The sequence below is a fragment of the Nesoenas mayeri genome (genome assembly GCF_963082525.1).
Source record: "Nesoenas mayeri genome assembly, chromosome: 3".
Taxonomy (NCBI): domain Eukaryota; kingdom Metazoa; phylum Chordata; class Aves; order Columbiformes; family Columbidae; genus Nesoenas; species Nesoenas mayeri.
The window spans coordinates 52,411,709-52,435,945 of record NC_137544.1 but is presented as its reverse complement, the minus strand read 5'-3'; the positions used below and the strand labels follow the sequence as shown (position 1 = coordinate 52,435,945).

Sequence of the window (24,237 nt, the reverse complement as noted above, 5' to 3'; positions counted from 1 at the left end):
AATAATGTAGAGAATAAAACAAAGGCTATCATAAAGTGTTTGTTCTTAAATCATTAAATTAAAGTATGGAACACATGTAGATGTGAGAAATGTGAAACTTTATTTTAGCAAAGGAAAATTAACTAGAGATGTTATGGTCAAGATCTCAGTTAAACCTAATCAGTGCACTGTTTCCTCTGTCAAACCTGTCTCGCTAAGCATGTTGTGTAGTTTGAGTAATTAAAGCAAGAAACAGTCATTTGCCAATGCAGAGAAGAGCTGAATTTAGTACGAGGAAGAAGCATAGAGGACATGAGCATATATCAGGTCTGGAAGACTAGGAAAGGCATCTGGGGTTTGGAAGTCTTTGGAAAAAAAATGTAACAGTGAAGAATTCTAAAGAATCAGAATAGGACTCAAGAAATGGCTATAAATATATCTCTTTGCTTCAGTTCTTCCATCTATAAAATGAGCTGTAAAAATGGCATCATTTCATAGGAGGATTATGAAAATAGACCCGCTAATAATTTTGTGATACTGTACAGCTGTACTGACAAGTGTCATAAAAGAACTAATTACTCAGTTATCAGAAATAGGGTCTGAATAGCACTAGTGAAATTTTGCAGACAGCAGATTTCACAGTGCGAACGAGGAAAATTGAGCAAGTCTCATTTAGCAGCAGCATTTGTCCCACGTGGTGATTGATCTGGGCCTGCTGAAGAAAAGATGCACTTGTTGAGTTAGGTTGTGTAGCAATGTAGTACTGAAAGTGTAACCCTCTGTTTTGTCACTCTCCAACTTCTACCATGAACAAAGAAATTGTGCACGCAGTTTATACACAACTTATTTATTGCCTGTTGCACGTTCTAATGGAGTGGTAGAACTAACAGGATACTAAACTTAATGTGCTTCCCACCACCAGCAAAACACTTGGAGTCTGTTTTTGGATGAGGAAGGGTTGGCCTCTGCTGCTTCTTGGAATGGTCTGGATGATTCTAAGCTACTGTCTTCCAGCTCCCTGCTTTTCCTTACAGTTTTGTACCTTTTCATGACAGTGTTTTTCCTCTTGAATTCTTGAGCTCTTAACTCTCCCTGTTTCTGCAATCTTACCAATGCCTGCAGTTGTAGTTTTTGTTTTGTGCATGGTTCTGGTCTGTGTACTTTCATAGATATTTTTGAGATATTATTGATTTCTCAGAAATCTGAGCCCAGGGCTAAACAGAGGCACTGAATCGATGCTAAGCCTTGCATTACAGCTGAAGTCCTAGGAGGCTCCTGTACAAGAAGCCTCTGTAGCTATGTAGAAAACGTTGAAATATTGTATTACATGGCTCTGCAGCATGTTCCCTGGCAACTTTGATTTTCTTCAAGATGGCATTGTGGTGTAATAAATTTGATAGCATATTCCACTGGAATATGAAATAAAGCTCTTAATTTTAACATGTTTCCTGTTAAATATTTTGTGACAGAAATTGTTCTTCTGAAATATATTCTGGATATTTACAAAGCTGTGGCACACATTTATAATTTTCCTTAAAAAATGAAGAAGGTTTCTAATAAATACATATAGAACATAGGCTCAAGTAAAAGAAATAGAATTCATCCAACAAAGTTTGGCTATTATTCCACAAAGGTCAAATGAAAACAGGTGTTATTTGATTCTTTCCATATAGCTGAACTTGAAGATTAATTTCTTTTGGTTCTACATAGCTTTTATAGATATGGTGTGGGACTTTTTTTCATTTATTGTAACAGCCTGAAAAACTTCCCAGATCTTAGTCTGGATTTTAAGATTTACTATTTTCTGTGGGGCTTATGTGTAGGAGACAGTTGGGTGAAGGCTGAAGGATAAGCATATTATCAGTATAATTTTATAAAAAGTGAAAACTTCTGCATTCTGTCAACTGAGATCAGGAAGCTTTATGCTAGGAGGAATAATTTTCATGTAGTGCACCTGTACTTTGCGATGACCATATGGCAAATTTTTAGTGTTTCTTCCATCCTTCTTATCTCTGAAGGAGTTGGAGCAGCAGTTTGAGAAGGAGAAACTGCATTTGGAGGATGATAAGAATCAGCTCAGACAGCAGCTGGAAAACCTGAAGGAAGAGCTGACAACAAAACTGACTTCTGCCAATCAGGAGGTAAGGGTTAGCTTAATTGTATCAGCTAATGGTCCTGTGCACTAGACCGCATTTCGTCAATAATGATCTTGTGCTTAGAGTCCAGTACAGAGCTGGGACTAGACTGTGTAGTCTGTTTAGTGCCTTATTTCTGTTTAGAGTGGAGTATTCTTCAAGCATAAGTTACTTGACTGCTTTTGAGCACTGATTTTACTGTCCTTTACAAAGTAATTAACAAAGGAAAAGCGACTGAGGTACAACACAGTTGACATAAGCAGCCTTTCTTGTTTTATGTTATTTCTCATTATGCACACAGACCTCTACAAAAAATAGGTCAGGAGACTGAGCGGAAAATTAATTTATTTAAACCCATGTTTGTTACAATTAACATATTGGGGGATGGGGTTGTAGCTGGGCTTGCATCAGTGAGGCAGCACTCTAGAGTTGATGAAGGCTGGGAGGCCTCCCGTACCCCTAGGGTGAAATCAGTGTGCTCAGCTTGCTCTCTGAAATCCCTGTACACCAATGCTCGCAGCATGGGGAATAAGCAGGAGCAGTTAGAAACCTGTGTTCGGTCGGGAGATTATGATCTGGTGACAATTACAGAAACATGGTGGGACAGCTCACATGACTGGAATGTGGTCATGGATTGCTGTCCTTTTCAAGAAAGACAGGCCAGCCAGGCATGGTGGTGGAGTTGCTCTTTACGTGAGAGCGCAACTACAATGTATTGAGTATTGTCCAGGCACAGATGAAGAGCGAGTTGAGAGTCTGTGAGTGAGAATTAAGGGGCAGACTGGCAGGGGTGATACTGTTGTAGGTGTCTATTACAGAACACCAGATCAGGGTGAGGAAGTTGATGAAGCCTCCTACAGACAGCTGAGAGCAGCCTCACAATCACAGGCCCGAGCTGTTGTGGGGGATTTTAACTTCCCTGATGTTTCCTGGAAGGAATACTCAGCCAACCAGCCACAGTCTAGGAGGTTCCTCCAGTGCCTTGATGATAACTTCCTGTTGCAAATGGTGGAGGAGCCAACTAGGAGAGGTGCACTGCCAGACCTCATCTTCACTAACAAGGAGGGTCTGGTTGAAGCGGTAAGGGTTGAGGGCTGCCTGGCTTGCAATGACCATGAAATGGTGGAGTTCAGGATCTCTTGTGGCAGGAACAGAATAGCAAATAGAACTGCAACCCTGGACTTCGGCAGGGAAAACTTTGGCCTTTTCAAGCAATTGCTGAGGGAAATCCCATGGGCAAGGCTGCTTGAAGGTAAAGAGGCCCAAGATAGTTGGTTAGTGTTCAGGGACTGCTTCTGCCAGGCTCAGGATCACAGCGTCCCAACACGTAGGAAGTCAAGGAAGGGAGCCAGGAGACCTGCGTGGTTAAACATGGAACTGCTGGGTAAGCTCAAGTGGAAGAGTTTATAGATCATGGAAGGAGGGGTTGGCCACTTGGAAAGAATATAAAGCTGTTGTCAGAGGGCATCGGGAGACTACTAGGAAAGCTAAGGCCTCCTTAGAATTACACCTGGCAAGAGGGGTCAAGGACAACAGAAAGAGCTTTTTCAAATACGTGGCAGATAGAACTAACACCAGAGGCAATGTAGGTCCACTGATGAACGAGGTGGGTGCCCTGGTGACAGAAGATACAGAGAAGGCAGAGTTACTGAACACCTTCTTTGTCTCTGTCTACTCTGCCGGAGGCTGTCCTGAGGAGCCCCGTACCCCTGAGGCCCTAGAGGAAGTCAGGACAATGGAAGAGTTTGCCTTGGTCGATGAGGACTGGGTTAGGGAGCAATTAGGCAGTCTGGACATCATAAATCAATGGGTTTGGATTGGGATGCACCCGTGGGTGCTGAGGGAGCTGGCTGAGGTCATTGCTAGACCACTCTCCATCTTTGCTAACTCTTGGGAAACGGGAGAGGCACCTGGGGACTGGAGGAAAGCAAATGTCACTCCAGTCTTCAAAAAGGGCAAGAAGGAAGACCCGGGTAACTATGGACCAGTCAGCCTCACCTCCATCCCTGGGAAAGTGATGGAACAACTTATCCTTGGTGCCATCTCAAAGCATATCAAGGATAAGAGGGTCATTAGGGGCAGTTGACATGGCTTCACCAAGGGGAAATCATGCTTGACCAACCTCATTGACTTTTATGAGGACATAACAAGATGGATGGATGATGGCAGAGTGGTGGATGTGGTCTACCTTGATTTCAGTAAAGCCTTTGACACAGTCTCCCACAGCATCCATACAGCTAAACTGAGGGAGTGCAGTCTGGACGATCGGGTAGTGAGGTGGACTGTGAACTGGCTGAAGGAAAGAAGCCAGAGAGTTGTGGTCAATGGTGTGGAGTCTAGTTGGAGGCCTGTATCTAGTGGAGTGCCTCAAGGGTCAGTACTGGGGCCAATATTATTCAATCTATTTATCAGTTATTTGGATGAGGGAATAGAGTGTACTATCAGCAAGTTTGCTGATGACACCAAGCTGGGAGGAGTGGCTTATATGCCAGAAGGCTGTGCCACCGTCTAGTGAGACCTGGACAGGCTGGAGAGTTGGGCAGGGAAAAATTTAATGAAATATAACAAGGGAAAGTGGAGAGTCCTGCATCTGAGTAGGACCTGGTAAACAGACTGCCTCTCTTTGATAGTTGTGAATGCCTTTGCCAGTACATCAGACCTTGGAGAAGGTGTAAATTGAAGCTGGAACTGCTCTTGCTTTCTTAGCAGCATTCTTACCTACATGTACATTAATGAAAATGTGTTGCATTTCTTATATATGTTAACAAAATCATAAACAGGTTTATTTCTCCTTTCAAAATTACAGAAAGTTCTGTTATTCCTTTTTATCTCTAACTTCTCTGTTGTATGTTAACCTGTTGCTGGATTAAATTTGAGGAGAGCTCTATTGTCATTCAACACTGGTTTTAATTTAGTTACTCTTTATCAACTGCTCTAGGATTTGTGAGTAATAAACTTGCTCCATTGAAACAAATCACTTCAAATGTTTTAAGAATGAGTTTTCATTATCTAACTGTTATCAAGTTTCAGGCTTGGAAAATTCATCAGCACACTGAATTATCAAAGCAGAGGCATAGCTAAGGAACAGATAACTCTAACATGAAATAAAATAGGGGACTTAGGGCCAGCTGCTGTTCAGTAATTGAGCTTATGTACGATAGCATGCCAGGATAAATGTAATACAGTGTATTTTGTGTTATTATTGAGAGAATAAGAGAGAGTGTACAGGCAAGAAACTTGAGGTGGTCTGTATATCCACTCTGTGTAGTACAGAGGTGACACCGTGTTTATTTAAGGGCAAGACAAATGCTTTACTTGGAACCACAGCTTTTTCCAGGTTCTCTATTGACAACTGACAAGAGTTTCTCAGTGTCTTAACTGACCTGGAAGAAACTTCCCTGTGAAATGTCTGGCACATCTTTAGCTTTGCTCTTATGTTTCTACTGTCGCTTTTTTGTGTGTGTGTTTGTTTTTGGTTTTTTTAAGTTACAGACTTCATTTAACAGTAGGCATATATTTATTACTTTCTGCAGATGCTAGCTTAGTTGTATCTTCCCTGCTGATACAGCTGGTTTTTAACCTATGCCACCCTCTTTTCTTTTTGACAGACTTTTTGGTAGCAATTATCTTAGCTAAAGGATGAGGAGGATTCAAGCCTCGTTAGGCTCATTCCTAGTACTAAGCTATTTAAGAACAGTACAATCTTAAATATTTGCCAGATTTTTTTTTTTTTTTGAGAGAGAGAGTAATTTTTTCACATATATCTGAGGATGAGGCAGGCTGTTTTCTCTATAAATTTGTTTTCTTTCACTGTAGATCAGCCAAGACCTTTTAGAAAGACTCTTTGTGTTGCTTGACAGAGTTACTACTCTGTAAGGATTGGCCACCTCTGTGCAAAGGATTTCTGATGATATTATGAAACATTGTTTTAAGAAGCCTCCAGCCTTGCTTCATCATCAGTAGAACAGAACTAAGTGCTATAAGTGCCATTTCTGTGTAATGTTTCTGTATCCTTTAGATCTACAGGACTGAAGTTCATTTTTAATGCAACTGGTGTGCTACTACCAGGTACATAGTGCTGCATGTCGAGGACATTAATAGAGTTTTATGGGCAGTTTTTCATGTAGGGTTTCTCCTTCAAATAGCAGTGCTTCGTAGGGAATTACTAATTGTTTACATATAATGCAAAGGAGCACCTAGACGAGTGCTCAAGATCAGATTAGTTTTTCTCTGAGATCTGTTATGCCAAAAAAAATTTTTCCTTTTCTGTAGCTGATGAACAATGTTCAATCTCTAATATTCTTACTTGAAGCAAAGAAGTACAGTATGATCACATTACAGATGGGCAGCTGGAGCACAAACAGGCAGAGAAAAGTGTGTTGTTACATAGCAGTTAGAGGAATAATCACATTATATTCTACAGATATTAGATTGAGCTTTAAGAAGGCTAAATTATGGACAGGTAGCCATCTGAAAACAGAGAAGTGTGTACTCTAGCAGAAGTTAATTTATCCATTAGAAGAAGCATATAACCTAACACAAGTTAATTTATCCATTAGAGTTTATATATTTTGAAATAGTGGTTCTCATTATTTTAATTTTAATTTAATTGAATGTTTTGTAACATTCACACAGTAAAATTACAGGGAATTTCAGAACTCTTATGTAATTTCTTTACTTGCAAAATGCTTCAAACATAGGTTGGATTTTTTCCTGTAAAAATCCTTTAATTGAATCTTTGTTTGATTTTATGATATTACAATAATTTGCTTTTTAATGCAGAAAGATTATGTGATATTAAAGGAGAAGAGGCTGTGCAAATAAATTGTCTAGGCTGGAACTGGAAACCACTGGAAGAAAGTGAAACTAGGATGAGTTGGACACCATTAGTAATAATTATGTAAATTACCTTTTTTTTAATGTCATAGGTGTGTCGTCTGCAAGACCTAGTACGAAAAAGTGAACAAGGCCTTGGTACTGCAGAAGGACATATCTCCAGTCTTCAAGAAGCTCAGGAAATACTCCAGAAAGAACTAGAATTAACTAGAGCAAGACTACGAGAGACCACAGATTCATTGTATAGTGTTGAGGTAACATTAATGTTGGAGAATGAATCGTGCAAAGTGCAGTCACAGTGATTTTGGTCTTGTTTTTAAAACAGCAAGGAGTATTACAGTGTACACATATTTGAAGGAGCTTCATAAGCCTTCATTAAAAGAGAGATTTCTCTTTTAATTTCAGGCAGAGAGGAAAAAAAAATGGAAAACTAGGATGGATTGGCTTGGGTTTTTTTTTTTGTTTGTTTGTTTAGTTGGTTAGTTGATTGTTTTGGGGGGATCTCTGTTTGTTTTCAAAATAACACTTTTAGTATTTGATGGGTATTGCTGCAAGCACATCTTTCTGCAGTTGATACAAATTGTAGCTGCTGAAGTATGTCTGTACAAAATATATCTAGAGCTAGATTTTTCAAAGGCGTAATAGAATTTCATGAGAATGTAAAAATGATGTGTTATACCAGTGCTGTTCCAGCCAGTCTCATGTCTTGGTACAAAACAAGATCCAGAGCTTACTAGCTCTAGAATTCACCTAAACCTTTTTTTTCTTGTTTTCTTTTTCTTTTCTTCTTATCTCTGTACCCCACCCTGAGTATGCATGTATGCCATGTTTTCCCCAAATAATTGGCACAGCCTTAATTTCAGGCTCAAATTGAGAATTTTGGAAAATGCTTGAGAATAGTTTCAAGATACATGCTATGGTATCTTGACAGATAGGAAACTATCATCCAGAAAATGTGATTACTTTATACAATCAAAACAATTAATTTGTCTAAGTACAAATATATTGCCATTTTAGTTGGCTTAGACGTAACTGGAACTGTCTGTTAATCTGTCAACAGCTCATCAGCTTTAATACAGAGTATAACCTTTCCTTTTTCTTTCCTCAGTAAATAATGTACACTTACAAGATTACAGCAATATTTGAAGGAGAGTGGCAAATATTTTTTTAAAGAATTCCCTGAATCTGTTTTTGTACTGGTGTTATTTACTTAAGAAAAACAGCCTGAAACTGGATATTGGTATATATATATTTTTAAAAAAATCTTTCAGCTATGGTCATTATATGTGAAACATTAATGTAAGTATGAATTCTAGGTGGTACCTAACACTTTTCTAGTATCATAAAATTTAAACAGAAATTGATGAAAGTTGTAAAATTTTTTGTGTTCCAACTGAAAACCTATTTATTACCAGGTTAGTCCAGTCAAGCAACAGAAAGAAGATTCGTGAACTTTGTATCAAATCCAGATAGCATGAGCTTTGAAATTCAAATGATATTTGCTGATGTAGAAAATAAAATTAAAAAAAAAATATCCAAGGCACACTTGAGAAGAACCTAAGCAATCTACTCTAAGTCTGAAATTAGTCCTGCAGTGAACAGGACTTGATAACCTTTTGAGGTTCTTTCCAACATAATTTATGCTGTGATTCAATGTAACAGTATTTGAAAAGATTACTTTTAGAATGACTTACTGGAAAATTGCTTCTTATAGCTTTTTATAGGAATGCAAAATTTTGTTCCACAAGTAAGAAATATCAGCAGATGTATAGGCGTTAATCATCTGTAATTAAGAATTACACACTGAATAAGTTATAGCTCAGATTTTAAGACGCAAATGTAACTGGCATTTTTTTAAATGCAATAATTTAAGATTTGAAATACTTTTTTGCTGCTGATCAGTCTCTATTGTGAAGTTTGTGTTTGCAGGGAGAACTAGATCAGGAGAGACAACAGCACGAGGCAATGATTGCTGCCATGAGAGAAGAGGAGAAGTTCAAAGTTGACAGAATGGCTCGTGACTTGGAAATAAAATGGACAGAAAATCTTCGGCAAGTATTAATTTTTTTCTTTTATTTTTTAAATGAGAAATGGAAGTATGTATTACATACAAATGTAATAGCTAATGGAGTGTATAAAACAAAGGGTTTTGTTATTATCTAAGCTTTTCAAATTATTACCAAGTTCTTAATTCTTTTTCAATTCTTGCACGAGGTCTGCTGCATTTTAGTTATTTGGCTTTTGCTTTCAGACAGGAATGTAATAAGCTTCGTGAAGAGCTGAGGCTTCAGCATGAAGAGGATAAGAAGGCAGCCATGACTCAGCTGTTGCAGCTGAAAGAACGTGAAAAAAATGCAGCAAGGGATGGATGGCAAAAAAAAGTTGAAGATCTTTTAGACCAGGTAACGGTGCTCTCTTTGAGAACTGGAAAGCCATCACAGTTTAGTTCCTGGTGGTTTATTACCAATTAATTACATGGAATTGGTTGGGACATCTGTCTTTGAAATGAGATTTATTAGCATTATGCTTTTTAAACCTAATCATTATCAAACTTATTGAGTAATATAAGAAGATACCTTAAAATTCTATTGATCTTCCTCTCTATACTGAATGTGAATAAAAAATTGTTTACAGGTTTTTTGGGAGAGTGGGAGGATGTTGACAGTCTCACTGTAAGATTTTTTTTTTTTTGATTTCCTGTCTGCTCACCTATTCTATTCTAGATACTTACCCAATGCTAATTGTTTAGACTTGGATGTATCCCTTGTCTTTACAATAATAACACTGTACAAGTCACTGAGAAGTCAAAGTGTTCCTCAGTTTCTACAACACATTTATTACAGCTGTCTTCTCTCAAGTGATTTTGAACATTTGGGGATAGTTTTTTTAATAAAATTGAGTTTTTCAATTGCAACTCACATTTCTAAATTCAGTTATGTTTGATAATTCATAGAAAATACTTGCTTTGTACATTTTCCAAACCATAAACACTATAGAATGGGTTTTATTGATGACAGTTTGAAAGAATAGCTGATAATGAACAAATACGTTTTAAAGTAAGAGAAACAGATTTTAGAACTCATTAAATGACTGCAATTTCAGTGTTATTGTGGGATGGCTTTTAATTTGCTGTCTAATTTGAGAAGTCTAATAACTGAACACGTACTTGTTTATACAACTTCTTGTAGGGACGCATAACAATGTATTTTGCTGACAAGGAAATTTAAGCTTGTAAAATCTTGTGGCTTAGGCTCATAGAAGCTGAAGATTTTAAAAGTTCTTGATCTGTTAGTTTTTACAGCATGAATGTAATAAGACTTGGGCTCATTTGATTTTAAGTTTCACTTACTGTTTTTACCCAAGCTTCATTTTCTCTCTTCTACGTATAAATAGCATTTTCTCTTGGAAAGTCCAATTTGAAAGAGATATGTTAAACTTCCTGTAATTTTAATATACTTCTAAAATACTTATTTTTACCTTTTAAAAATACCATAATAAATCTAACCTACAGTTTCAGAATGGGAAATTAGTATGTTGCAAATTAACAGGGTTTTTTTCTGCATATGAAATAAATTTTGACATCAGAAAACTCAGGAAACTAACTGTAACAATGAGAATTTTACTAGGGAATTTGCAGACACAGGAAATGGTCTGCATATGCGAAGTGGTTGGTGTTTTCTTTACTCCTTTTACTACACCAAAGAGCTACACCATTTCATAGCAGCATATGTGTTCAAAGAACTATTAAGAAAACAAATCTTGGAGTCTTTGCATTTTTTTATCCAGCTGTTGCTTTTCTGTAACAGTGTTCCAATTGGAAGTATTTCGTAAAAATTGAAAAGTTATTGTTGGTAACAGGGTAGGTAAGAACCTACATTTCATCCATTACACCTGCAGGGGAGAGAATTCCAGACCCACAGCATTGAAGATGGCTAAGTTAAGGAAATGGGTTTGTAGTAAGTTTCTCTTGATTGCAATATACAAAGGGCAGCCTCTGGGAATTGCACTGAGCTGAATCATAGGATCATGAACTTACTTAGGTTAAAGAGACCTCAAGAGGTCATCTAGTGCAACCTCCTGCTCAAATCAGTCAACACAGAGTTTGAACCAGGTTGCCTAGGGCTCTGTCCAGTCAGGTCTTGAATAAGCTCCAAGGATGAAGATTCCATAGCCTCTCTGAATACAATATCTTCTGCTGCTTAATTATCCTCATAGTGAGTTTTTTTCTTTATATTTAGACAGAATCTCCTCAAGTTCAGTATATGACCATTGTCCTGTGTACTGCTGTAAGGAGGCTGGGTCCATTGTCTCTATAACCATGTCATAGGTATTGGAAAGCTATTAAACCTCACAAAGCTTTGTCTTCTTTAGACTTCAACAAACTTGATATAGTTCCCTCAGCAGGACAAATGCTCCGGTCCTGACCATTTTGGTGGAATCTCTCCACTGAACGTGTTCAAGATTATCAACGTTTGTCTTGTACTGCAGCAACCAAAGCTGAATGAACTGGAGGAAAAGACAGAATGCACCCTCCAGGTGACATGCAACAAGTGACAAGTCACAGGGACTGGTGTTTTCCTGGGTTGTTGCTACAGCCCAGTATGCTACTGGCATTCCTTGCTGCCAGGTCATGCTGCATATTCATGTTTAGCCTACCATTAACTAAGTTATGTGAAGCAGATTTGTAGCCCAGTATGAACCAGTGCAGAGGTTTAGTCCATCCCATGTGAAGGACTTTGCATTTGTCCTTGCTGAATTTTGAGAGGTTCCTATCAGCCTGTCCCTATAACCTCTATAGATCCCTCTGGATGGCAATCCTGCCTTTCAGTGTGTTGAGCCCTTCCACTGTGCCGGGCTCCACCTTCTACTCTTCACAGTTTGGTGTCATCAAGAAACTTATTGTGAGTACTGTCGATCTCATTCTCCAGATCACTGATGCAAATACTAAAATGAACAGGTAGTGGAGCAGGCATGTACTTATAACAAGCTTTCAGGTAGATTGAATCATTACCTGCTGCCTTTTCAGCCTGATAATCCAGCTGTTTCTCATCCATCTGGTAGCCCACCCATCTGAATTGTGGTGCAATCAGAGACAAGCGTGTTGAAAATCTTGCTGAAGTTGAGATTGCAAACATCCACTGCTCTCCCCCATCCACAGATATAGTCATTTCACCATAGAAGAAAATAAAAGATGGTGTTTTCATTAAGGAAGAGATGGAAGACTTTTAGTATCTGTTTCATAATGCAGAGATTCCTGTAGACTTTGGTGGTATTAATCTAGAATGTTATTTTGAGTGGAAACTGCATTGGCCCTAGTTTGACACTACAGGAACTACTGCAATGAACGTGACTGTGCTTGGTGATCTGTAAATGTGCAATAAGACTCTTTACCCCAGAGGGTTCACAGTCTAGTTTAAACAGACTGGAAACAGTGTCAAATGTGAGATTCTTCTGCTGCTACATATATATATATTAAAAAAAAAAGTTAACAGCATTGCAAATAATTCTTTTTTCTGTTCATCAAAAGGATATATGTTCATATACACTGACCTAGAACAGCCTGAGATACTGCAGTAGAGTTGTAAAATTCTGAATTTTACACCCAGTCCCAGTCTTCATTAGTGGGAAGACACGTTTAAAATCATTTGAAAGGCATGAAGTCTGTAAGAATTAGGAAGACAGCAGAGATCCAAGTCCTTTTTCTGCAGTTCAGATTTTACACCTGAAACATTGGTCTGGTCTATACCAGCAGTACTACACAATGATTTATCAACACAGTACAAGTGTGAGGTCTCTGCTAAATCATGTGTAAACTCCTAACTTGGCAGAAAATGTAGTCTACCTGTGCTCTTTCTGTTGAGAAAGTGTCTAGAGCTTCACTATTTAATTGTATAAATGCTGTTCAGATAGGTTGAATTCAGATATTCAATGCTCATCAGTACATTGCAGTGTAAGGCGTTCCAGAAAGATGTAATAAACATTTATTATTTTGGAGGGAAAAAAAAAATCTGAAATTATTTCTAGACAAAAGTGAGATCATGTCTATTTGACAGATGTAATTTAAATTTAAAGGACTTAAGTATTATTTTTGGCAAATTGATAAGTATCACATCCAGTGCAAAGTAGTGAAAATAACATGCTTTTTAATATGAAAAATACCATGTTGCTTCATAAGTTTATCATATACTTTCATTCCTAAAAGGTACATAATTTTCTAATATGTATTGATGCATCTCAGATTTGATTTAAAAACAAGCTACAAAGAAGTGTAGCGCCTAACTTGAAGTGTAAGCAAAGTGTTGAAAAAACACAGTATAGTTACTTAAACTGTACAAAAACACAACATAGACTATGCTCATCTTGGAATACTTCTGACTAGTGCTGGAAAAACTGAATGAGCAGACACAGCTATAAATGGCAATAATTAAAAAAAAAAAATTCAATCAAAAAAGTTTAAGTCCATAAAGAATACTAAGCTGTTTGTTTATGGGGGGTTTGTTTTGTTTGTTTAAACTGTGCAATTTCTGCCTTCTACTAGTTGTTGCACATTTGATAGATGAAATCTAGGTCTTGCATAAAGCAAGGTAAAATTTTTGCTTTTATACTGGTAATGCCAAGTGGTCCCTCATAGAATGCATGTGGGATTATTGTTATTCTAGCAGTACAGCTTTGTTATGAGTAAAATAATTCTCTTGAGAGAAAATGCTATTTAGCTGATGAAGTGTTTAAACACATTCTTGCTGGTTGCAAAGCATCACCTACCATCTACAGTTAAATGTGGCTGGTAGGTTAACTAGATCGTTGTCTGGAGACCAACTGTGCAATTCTTATCTCTGATATGAGAAATGGTTCTAGAAGACACAAAAAGAAAGTGTTTTTTCTATTTTTTCCCCTGTAAATCGTAGTAAGTACTTCTACATCAATCCATGGGAGAGTTTCTTCATGAAATATGTAGTGAATTCAGATGTGCTAGCTCTTTCCCATTTCTCTTTGCTGTGTAATAGGCTTTTAACGCTTTTCTTGAAAACATTTCACTGCTGAGGAGGTTTCAGCCATGGACGAAATGGGAGGAATTTACTTTTTTAAAGCATGAGTGAATTCTCTCTTTCGCCTCCCCATGTAGCACAACCTTCAGTTCTGGGCACTGGAACATAAAGGTTAAGACCTATGCTATTCTTATCTATTTCCTTTTGTGATAAATGTTTCTTTTGGTAAACAAAATCAAGTATTCTGATTGTGGATGGGCTTTTCTATACTTGAGCAAATATTTGCTCTCCCATCTTCCTTACTTTTCAGTAAAATGTGTTCCAGTAAAAATTTTTTCTCACCGTTTTTTTCCCATTCTTATGTAGCTTCATACTATTACATAACCAGGCATTAGTGTGACATTCCTCTTTCTAACTTTGTCAGCATTTTGCACATGAAGATACAATCTTCTATCAATGGAAATATTAGAAATAATATAGTAGAATGGAAAAAAGTATTCTACATAATGCATTGGCAGCTGTGTTTTATCTTTACTGCTGCAAAGATTCTCTCCTTTTTTTTAAAAAAAAAAAAAAGGTAGAAGTTTCCTATTCAGAGTTTGTTTCTGTGATGGTGTGTTCCTTTTTTCAACTATCCATAAGTATAAATATAGCAAAATGTAAATATTTCCTTTTGATGCTGGTGTTATTTAAATTGTAGTTTTCAGAAAATTTCTAACTCAGTCTTAAAACCCTGGTCACTGAGTATACATACCCTTGTTCATGAAGTGGAGTGTTGTAGAAAAGTCACGGAACTGCACATCAGTAAATGCCCACTGACCAGCCTTCTAACAGAAGGCAGTTTTTGCTCGGTCTTTATTTGCCTGTGTGAAGGTGCTTATCACAGAGCTGATGTGCATCCACAGTAGCAGAATCAGATAATCTGCTATATTTTTTTTTTTTTCTTTTTCCCCTGGCACAAGACTTTCTGGCCAGTTCTACAGCCTGGGTCATCCTTGGTTTAGAAGATTTGCTGTCAAAGAGGTGCTGGAAATTTCTCCAAGAGAAAATCTGCACATACTCTGTATTCATTTCCTAAAAGAAAGGATATTAACTTTCAGCACAGCATCACTTCACCGTGCATCCTTTCACTTGATACCATCCTGAGCACACAGTCCAAAGCAAGGGTGTCAAACACATTTTCACCAGGACCCACATCAGCCTTGCAGTTGCCTTCAAAGGGCAGAGTGTAATTTTAGGACTGTACAGTCCAAAGTCTAAAGCCTTGTCTGTCAGAAATAGAGAGGAAGTAAATTTCAAGTAACTCCTTCCCAATTCTCTTGGGTTGTTCTTATATTCAGTAATACATTAGTAAGGCAACTGTGACATCTAGTGGATGCTAAGGGATTTGTCGCAAGGCTTAGAAAGCACTTAGAAGTCTAAAATATTGAAGTCTGAAAGAATGAAAAGAAAAATCAAACCAAGGAGGGACCAAGGAACAGAGGGCACCTGAAATGCAGTTCAGGGTGAGGTTTTATGCCCCTTCATTCATCTTCAGATATTTGTTGTTTTTTCCAAAGGGATACCACTTTCTGCAGCTCTTAGAAACTTTTCAGAAGTGACTATAGCTCTCAATACTGTGGTCTTAATGGGACTGTGCTGCAGCTCCTGCAGGCCTTGTGGAGAATCAGGGAAGCTTTGGGAGGTTCTGCCTGGATCCAGCATCTGTAAACATCCTGCCAGTCACCACTGATTTAGAAGACCGAGTACTCCCATATTCTGAGTAGGAAACCTATGATTTAAGGAAGTAAAAAACTGTTGTACGTGAGCCTGTGAATAATCCAGACTCACTGCAGCCTTCAGAGGGCCATCTGTTGAGGGTGCTTCCTCCTGTTTCATGACTGTACTTCTTCATAAAGAATCCCCCTTATTCTGGACTCCCTGTTCTATGCAGAGATGTGATCCTGAAGATTGGTTAGCACATTTATTATATGCAGATTGGTCATTATAGTTTTGTCTGAAGCTTGAACTTGAGAACAAATGCTTAAGATCCAGCTGTACTATCTCTTCTTCTGAGCTTTTAGTTATGGTGAGCCCATTCAGCCCATACTGTGCTCTCTTTATTTTACTCTTAATTTAAAAGATTCTGAATGTAACAGAGGAAATTCATTAAAGATCATTTACAATTAAGAGCTACTCAGCAATGCAAACAAACAAAGGCAACAGAAGAACAAATCAGAGTTTTTGAAGTATTTTCAGTGAGATACGGTAGGAATACTAACAAATGTTAACTTAGTTGCTCTGTTAAAGAATAAATGTGTTACTGGACTTTTTCATCTCTTTTGGTTTCTTCTTCATTTAATTCTTTCTCTTATGGTGTTGTGTTTAATTAAATTTAAAAATACATCTAGACTGATGTTTGAAATTATGATATCTTCCTATCCAAAGAAACTTTTCTATCTTATTGTAAACTTCTAATCATTATTTAATATTGCCAATTTTTGTTTGGCAGTGTTTGAGTTAGTAAATCAGGAGGAGACTAAAAGACTCTTCAATTCTACCTGTCAATGAATGAAAAGAACATTATATTTTTAGTACAATACATAGTTAATCGTACATAAATTAGAAAAGAGTTTCATTTGATATTTGGAGTTATGTTTACACTTCCAAAACTCATAAACAGAAGTATAAGCCAAATCCAACAGTAATACCATTCCCCAAATAAAATTTTAGTCCTATATCTGTATGTGCTTTTCCCTTAAATGTAAGATAAAGACTCTGGCAAGAATCTAGTTTTTAAAACACTGCCCTCAGCCTCTTTGCTGCAGAAGATAGTTGCTCAGGTAGCTTTTGCATGGGTTCAAAACCAGTTAAAACAGTGGACCCTGAGAGGAATGAGAGAGAAATTATTAGGTGGGGCAAAATTTGTGTGAAATCCAGTAGATTAATAAAATTCTAGATTAAGAACACTTCTCGACAGGTACCTCTGTGCTCCAGGAAGGATTAGCCAAGATGTGTATGTAGTCTTTAAAATCCTGACAGCATTGTAACAAATTTGTAAAATGAAATGAAGCTCTAGTACCATTCCAAAAACTTTTAAAATTATCAGGAGATAGAAATGATTCTTTTTATCCCCTGACAACTGAACCTGCAGTTTGTCAGATTAAAAGTGTATAATACAAAATTGAGACAGGTAAAAATATGTCAATATACCTAGGCATTTTACCTAGCAGTTTGATGGGTTCCCACAACTGGAAAAGAGCTCCATCTTTTTAAAGAAACAGGATAAGTATCCCACCTTGTGATAGCCTGGGCACAGCACCTTCACTCAGGGTTACCACAGAAGCAGGGGGAAATCGGGACCAGTTAGATCTCAGAGAAGGTTGTAAGTTTTCAGAATGCCTTCAGAAAACTCTTGGGTTTTGAGAGAGAGAGAAGAGGCTCTAAATGCTGCTTTTTCTTACCAGTCAGAGAGGGCAAACTTTGCAGCTCTTCCATTCCTGACATGTCACAAGCCTCAAGCCAAGTACAAAATGTTGTAGTAGCAAACAGCTGCTTTCCAAGTCTCTGCAGAGTCATCTGTCGCGTAAGCACTGTGCAGCCAGACAGTGCATCTGCTGACAGATCAGTATTTCTCTTCAAACCAACAACTTCCCTCAAGGGAGAGTTTTGGGGTGGTTGCTGTTACTAGCTGGATAAAATGGACTTATGCCAAAGGTCCCTTTAGCTTTTTCAGTAGACACCTCAGAAACCAGTTTCTTTTACTAACATCTGATGGGTGCACACAGGTTTTGTTCTGCAGTCACGTTAGCAGTATCTGTTGGAGGTTATTCTTAAAATGAGATTGCATAGCAATCTGCATCACCTTTGACACCACAGATAAAGTTGGTTCTTCCCTGGTTAAGGGTCTCAGGTATTACACAAGAATTTCTGTTGCCAGCAGTATTTTGAAAACTCTGTAGACTGTATGCCAAAGTCAGATCTTGACACAATTTAACATGAAATATCAATGAGAAAAAGTGTTTCATAACTGATCTTAAAGACTGATGTTGAAATTCAGTGTCAAGCTTTGCAATCTGCTTAAAAGTAATTTTTAGCCGAGAAAAACAATGAAATGAGAGAACTTCCATGCATCCAATAAACTAACATCCTGCAGGAAACAGTGCAAATGAATGGCAATGTGAAAATGTCAGTGGTGCAGTCAATTCCCTTCTTGAAGAAAATGACACCATTTGATCACAAGTGTGGCCCCTGTGACAGTCATAGAATCATAGAATAGTTTGGGTTGGAAGGGACCTTCAAAGGTCCAACCCCCTGCCATGAGCAGGGACATCTTCAACTATATCAGGTTGCTCAGAGCCCTGTCCAGCCTGGCCTTGAATGTTTCCAGGGATGGGGCATCTACCATAACAAGAACATCAGCAGCTGTGCATTACAGTAAGCAAACCCAAAGCTTGAATAGTTCCAGATCTCTAAATCTATGCTTTACTACAACACAAGTTGGACCAACCAAATTGAAAACTCAGCTCTTTTAGAAGAGATGTGGAAAGAAAGGTGGGAACACAAATCTTTTCCCATTTCTTGTGTGAAAGGTCTTTCAGTTCCACTCTGTAGCCTGATCAGTGAGTTCTAAAGATACAACAACCTCTTTGCTGTTCCTCTGGGTAATTAGGAAGTTCCATCTAAGGCGTAGCTGTACATATGCTGAAGGTGGAGAAGACAATACTTCTGCTGAAAAATGAGACAGCAAAATCAAGTGAAAGCAGGCTAGCTAATACACTAATACATATATACCAAATAAAGATGTATTTTCAGAAGTTCCTGGACTTCCAAGAAACAAATCGGTTTGTTTGTACATCCTATATCAGTGAAACCTAATTTCAAAGAGAACTGAGCAAGGGTTTCTCATACCACAATAATATTACAAACCAATAATCTTGAATTCCAACATGTAGAAATAAAGTGATAGCTAAACCCGCATTCTCCCTTTTTTCGCATCATTTCTCCCCAGCATAGAAATAATATATTACAAATAATAATTATGCCTGCATTCTTTTTGCTTCTCATCGCTTTTTCCCCAGATCACAGACCTGGCTGTGGAAGAAGTGGTGAGGAGGTTTTGAATTTTCATGGAATTTCTTAATAATACTTCAATCAGACATATTTTTGAGTTCTCCATTCAGAATGTGTCCTGCATTCTTTTCAATATGAAGCTGCATTTTTTATTATATTGCTCCACATTTTGATGAAATTAATCCCCATACCAAGTAGCTAGCCTAAATAATTTGAATTTACTATTCTATCATGGATGTATTTTATGAAAATTATACTATGGAATAAACAATGAAAAAAAAGAATTGTGGTCAGGTTTAGTATTAATCCTGGTGAATCTCTGTTTGATTTCAGTGATGATTCACTGCTAGCAGTGTTTGAGATAAAGTAAGTTGGTTTTAATCTTTTAAAATACCAGCAATATTGTATGAGCACACATATTTTGATCAAAATCTCATGTGATAATAAATTGAATACTATTAAAGTCCTCCTCAGTATTATTTCTATACGGGAGCATTTATTGTCCAAGTTTCAAGTGCTGTCAAAGCAAGAAATGAGGTTTTCTTTAGCATGCCTTTATTCCACTGTTGACTGAAAATCATCTTGTTCTCACACTTGAAGACTTCCTTGGTTGACTCTTACATCATCTTTTCCAGTCTTTTTTCAAGGACTGATGTTTAGCTAGCTCTCTTAAATGCTTTTGAGTACTGATATGATGTTTAGACTTCCAAATTTATAAAGTATTTGTGTATTTCAGGTATTGTTAAAAATAAATAATCTATGTTTACTATATATTTAACCTTGCTGTATGTCTTTTTGGAACATGTAGGAATGTCAAGTATAGAAGTTCAACTTTATTAAAAAAAAAAGACTTCTTTTTTTTTGTCTGTGCATATTGTTTTGCCACTGTAAAATCTGAGCATTAAATAGTTAATTTTTTTCGCACAAGTTAATTATTGTGCTAGTGGATAATCAGGAAATGTGGTTTGCGGAAAGATTGTTTTGAATGAAGTAGCCTAAGAAATCTGTGATAAATCTGAGTGCTGAACTTAACTGGAGACTTTTAGTCCACAGCTTTCATCAAAAGTTCATTTTTCTTACATTTGTTTTCCAGATCTCTGGAAAAATTTTAAACTTGGTGAAATCAGATGTATTAAAACAGTTAGCCCATCTTACTACTTTTAGTTATAAGATCAGTTTGACAGCAGAGCAAGACCAGTTTCTTCTTGGTGAAAGAAATTTGTTATTCTGGAGGCAGCAGGGGGTAACTTTTGTAAAAGGTCTTTTTAATGGTGTAGACCTCAGAATATAGCTCCCACAAAATATTTTTACTAGGAGTTTCTTTTCAGTGTAGAACATTACTGACCTTTCTGTTATATGTAAATATACGTTTTAGATATTTCTTAGTTGTACTACTGCGATGCCTAGATAAATCAGTCTAAATTAAGTCCCAAACATTCTAAAATCTAAACATATATTTAGAAAAAAATCATCCCTGCTCTTAATAGCTCCCCACCTAAACAAACCAGACACATGGGAAAGGAAGCACAGAAAAAATATGTGGATTTGTTCAGATTGGCACCGTCAAAATCCAGCATTGAAATCGGAGCTGTTAGGTGCCACTGTGATGCCTCCTAGCGTGATGCCTTCTAGTGTGATGCCCTTGAGTAGAAAATTGTGGCTTGTAACTCTTAACAGTTTTAATGAGATAATTCTGGATATTCCACAACGTATTTTTATGTCGTGCCTCACCATTCAGGAGAATGAATAGTAGTTTTCTCCTTTTGTAATTTGACAAAATACTATTTGAAAGTTCCCAACTATAGGCTTTCAAGCTGGTGTCCAAATACCTGCTGTCTCCTGGAGAAGGGTGTCGTCTTGACTGACCTTTGCCAAAAGGGGAAATTGGTTGTGCTGAATTTGAAATTGCTCTCACTTCATTTCTGACAGCTCTATTGCGTGTGTGTATGTGTGTGTCTAGCTACACCATTCATATATATGTAAAAACACATAGGTGTGGTTTGTATGATCAATAGTATTTCATATGTAACATTTAGTTTGCAATATGTTTTTATTTTTTGCTTTTCATTAACAATCAACACTTGTGTAAATGGTACATTAAGTCATTTTTTTTCTCTCTGGACTTTCAGGAAGAGTCTCATGTACCCATCTTGTTTTAAATTTGAAGAAAAAAAAAGTATTTTAATAAAAGTACATTTTTGTTACAGACTAAACCTGTTTTCTGCCCTTTAGCATTGGAATTTGATCTTTAATATTATGTCTTTAATATGTTTGTGATATTTCAGAGACACAGCTGACTGTCGATTGAGTCCTCATGTAACGTCTTTTCTAATAGTAATGCAAATTGCTGTACCTAATGATTTCTTCCTGAAATTAGTTGTCATAAAGGAGAAAATAGCTGAGTAATTTCAGAAGTGTTCAGCTGCCTAGTACATGAGTATATTATGAGTACGTTATGTTGAAAAGTTAATGCTGTCCTGGACTTTCAAAGCATAACACAGGAAAACACATCACTCTGTTTAGTGTATACTAAGTCAAAGCAACATATTTGTATTTTTTCCAGATAGTTTTCAACTTATTTTTCCCTGATCAAGTTATAATTAATGTTTTATGTTTTACTTTCCCTTCCTTATCCCTTTTTCTTTTACTTAGTTGATTTCTGAATGTTTCCCTTTATTCCTGTGATCTTTTCTTCATAGCGGCACTGTCTCGGTGAAGCTTTACATAAATCTATCAGCAATGTAAGTGATTTGCACTTACAGCTTGTAACCAGGGCATGTTTGCGCTAATAAATCTGCATTTTCTGTAGTGCTGCTATAGAGCTTTAGCCTGTGAAATACAATACCTGGTCGTATTTGAGAGGAGAACATTTGCTGCTAGTTATTGAAAGCTTGTGTACTTCATCCATTCATCCATGTAAATGTATATATCACCGGACATCAAACACTACATACATGGTCATAGTATAAGCAGCGTTTTACGTGATTGTTAAAGCAAGCGAGCTTGTGGGCAGTGCAAGTGTGTATGGCGGAGCTTTCCACAAAGCATGTGGTTGATGCTGTATTACAATTTGCAGTGCAAGTTTTAATTGTAGCTGAAGTATTATTTCTATTTTATTACTTTAGAAATTCTTACCAGTATTTTTAATGTGCTGAAAACCTTGAATGAAAGTATTGCAAGTTCTGAGAATAGTGTTTAGAGCTGGGTTTTTTTGGGATCCTCTCTAGGGGAGTATATAGAAGGGACACTTCGAAGACATGCAAGGGGAGGCACTAATGTTTTCAAAAATGTGCTTTTAATGATATCAGTATATGTACAGAATAATCAAAATAATGTTTTAAATTAGGTACTCTTCTAAAAAGAACTCAGATTTTTAATATTAGATGTACTTTCAACAACAACAAAAAATATTACTATTAGAAGAGTATTACTATTAGAAAAATATTACTATTACTAATCTGACTTGGTTGTTAGAATCACTTAATCCTCATTGTCCTTTATTTTCTGCACTGTCTATTGATGCAAATAGGCATCTCCAGATACTGACTCATTCCAGGCTGTGATTTTGCAGTCACTTTAATCTGGTAGAAATATGAACTACTCTTGAGAAGGTGGCTTCCTGGGTAGATGGCAGACTTCTCTTGGTCATCTCAGTTAAAATGTTTTCTGCATTTCCAAGAAAGAAATTAAAAGAAAACTGTTTTGCCTTTGGCCTGTGCTAGAGAAGTTGTGGGGCTTCTGAGCAAACTACAACTCCACCAAACCAGAGGGAAGTTTTTGTATAGATAAGTAGCTGGTTGAAAGATACATATTAAACGCATTGTTACCACAGTGAAGGTACCAGCGGAGTTACATACTTTCTTCTGCAGGTTGTTTATGAATAAGTAAGGTGGGAAAGTCTGCAGCTTATAAAAAGTTATTCAAGGTGGGAAGGACAGAGACAGGCTGAAGAATTATAGAATAGCTGTAAAAAGCCAAGGGACTTGGCAATAAAATGGCAGATGAAATTCAGTGTAGATAAATGCAAAATGACATATAAGGGAAAAAAACAAAATTTTTTTTTTCCTTTAATAAAATGAAGAACCTTACCTTGACCTCTTACAACTAGAGAGTAGATTTGGGGATCATGATATATAATTCCATTAAAAGATCAGCTCAGTGTTCAGTAACAGTCACAAAAGCAAATAAAACATTACAGATACAGAAGGGAAGCAGAGAACACAACATATAAAACCATGCCACTATATAAAATCAGAGTTTACTCTCATCTTATGCTGTTTTGGTCTCCTAAACTTAAAAAAAAATAGCAGAAAAGAGAGAAAAGTAGAAGTGTGATGATACATATGAAATAGCTTTCATACAAAGAGTGACTCATTAAGCAAAAACTGCTTAGCCTGGAAAAGACTGTAAGGGGGGATATGATGGAGAATATACAGAAATATGCAGAGAATAGAGTAAATGAAAAGGGAATTTATTTTGACTCCTTTCCATGACACTGACACAGACGCTGGCACGTCTGTTAAAGATCTAGAACTTGCCACAGGATATTGTGGATTGTAAAAGCTTACATGGATTCAGATAGTGGTTGTACTTAATGGACTTTTCTTCCATAAATTTGTCCCCAAATATGTCTTCTGGTTTAAGAAAGATTGCTGGGTGATGGAAGACTTGGGTCTCAAGATCTTTACCTGTATGCCTTGGCCTTGTATTTTTCCCTGGTTGGCCAGGGTTGGCCATTTCTGGAGGCAGGAGATTAGACAAAACTTTGGTCTAACATTGTGCAATTTGTATGTGACATTTATATTTCATGTACTCAGTAAAAGCTTTTACATGTATCATTCAGATTACAGAATGCAGCGTAGGCCCTGACTATACTCCTTCAATTATAGCTAATCTTCTTCAAATGCATCTGAAGTAAAATACTGTTGATACAGTAGATACCCGTAGAAGGTAGAATATATATGCCCAGACACAAAGACTTGATGAATTTGAAATGCGATGAGCCATGGTCATTTCATTCAAATTAATTTGCTTGTTTTGTTTTAGTGCTGATTTTACTTTAAATGCAGCTTTTTTTTCTTTCAAATCTGCTTAAGCTGTGTCCTTCTGAAAACAAACACACACAAAACAAACACCACAACACATATTCAACAATATTGTTTATGCTGCAAGTTGTCCTTGGAACGCTGCTATTAATTTTCTGTTAAGTGGTGGGTTTTAATGTTCTGTAAATCAATAAAGTGATGTGC

At 37.0% G+C, this 24,237-nt stretch overlaps 1 protein-coding gene across 1 annotated transcript in view; it reads left to right on the top strand.

Annotated features, from left to right (window-relative positions):
* Nucleotides 1-24,237, top strand: part of FAM184A (family with sequence similarity 184 member A) — a gene marked incomplete at both ends in the record, with an annotated part of 74,376 nt that overhangs the window by 34,252 nt on the left and 15,887 nt on the right. The window contains 4 exon segments of the mRNA XM_080342089.1: nt 1,998-2,120; nt 7,043-7,204; nt 8,880-9,005; nt 9,206-9,352. Of these exon segments, the coding sequence (XP_080198215.1) occupies nt 1,998-2,120; nt 7,043-7,204; nt 8,880-9,005; nt 9,206-9,352 (558 nt within the window).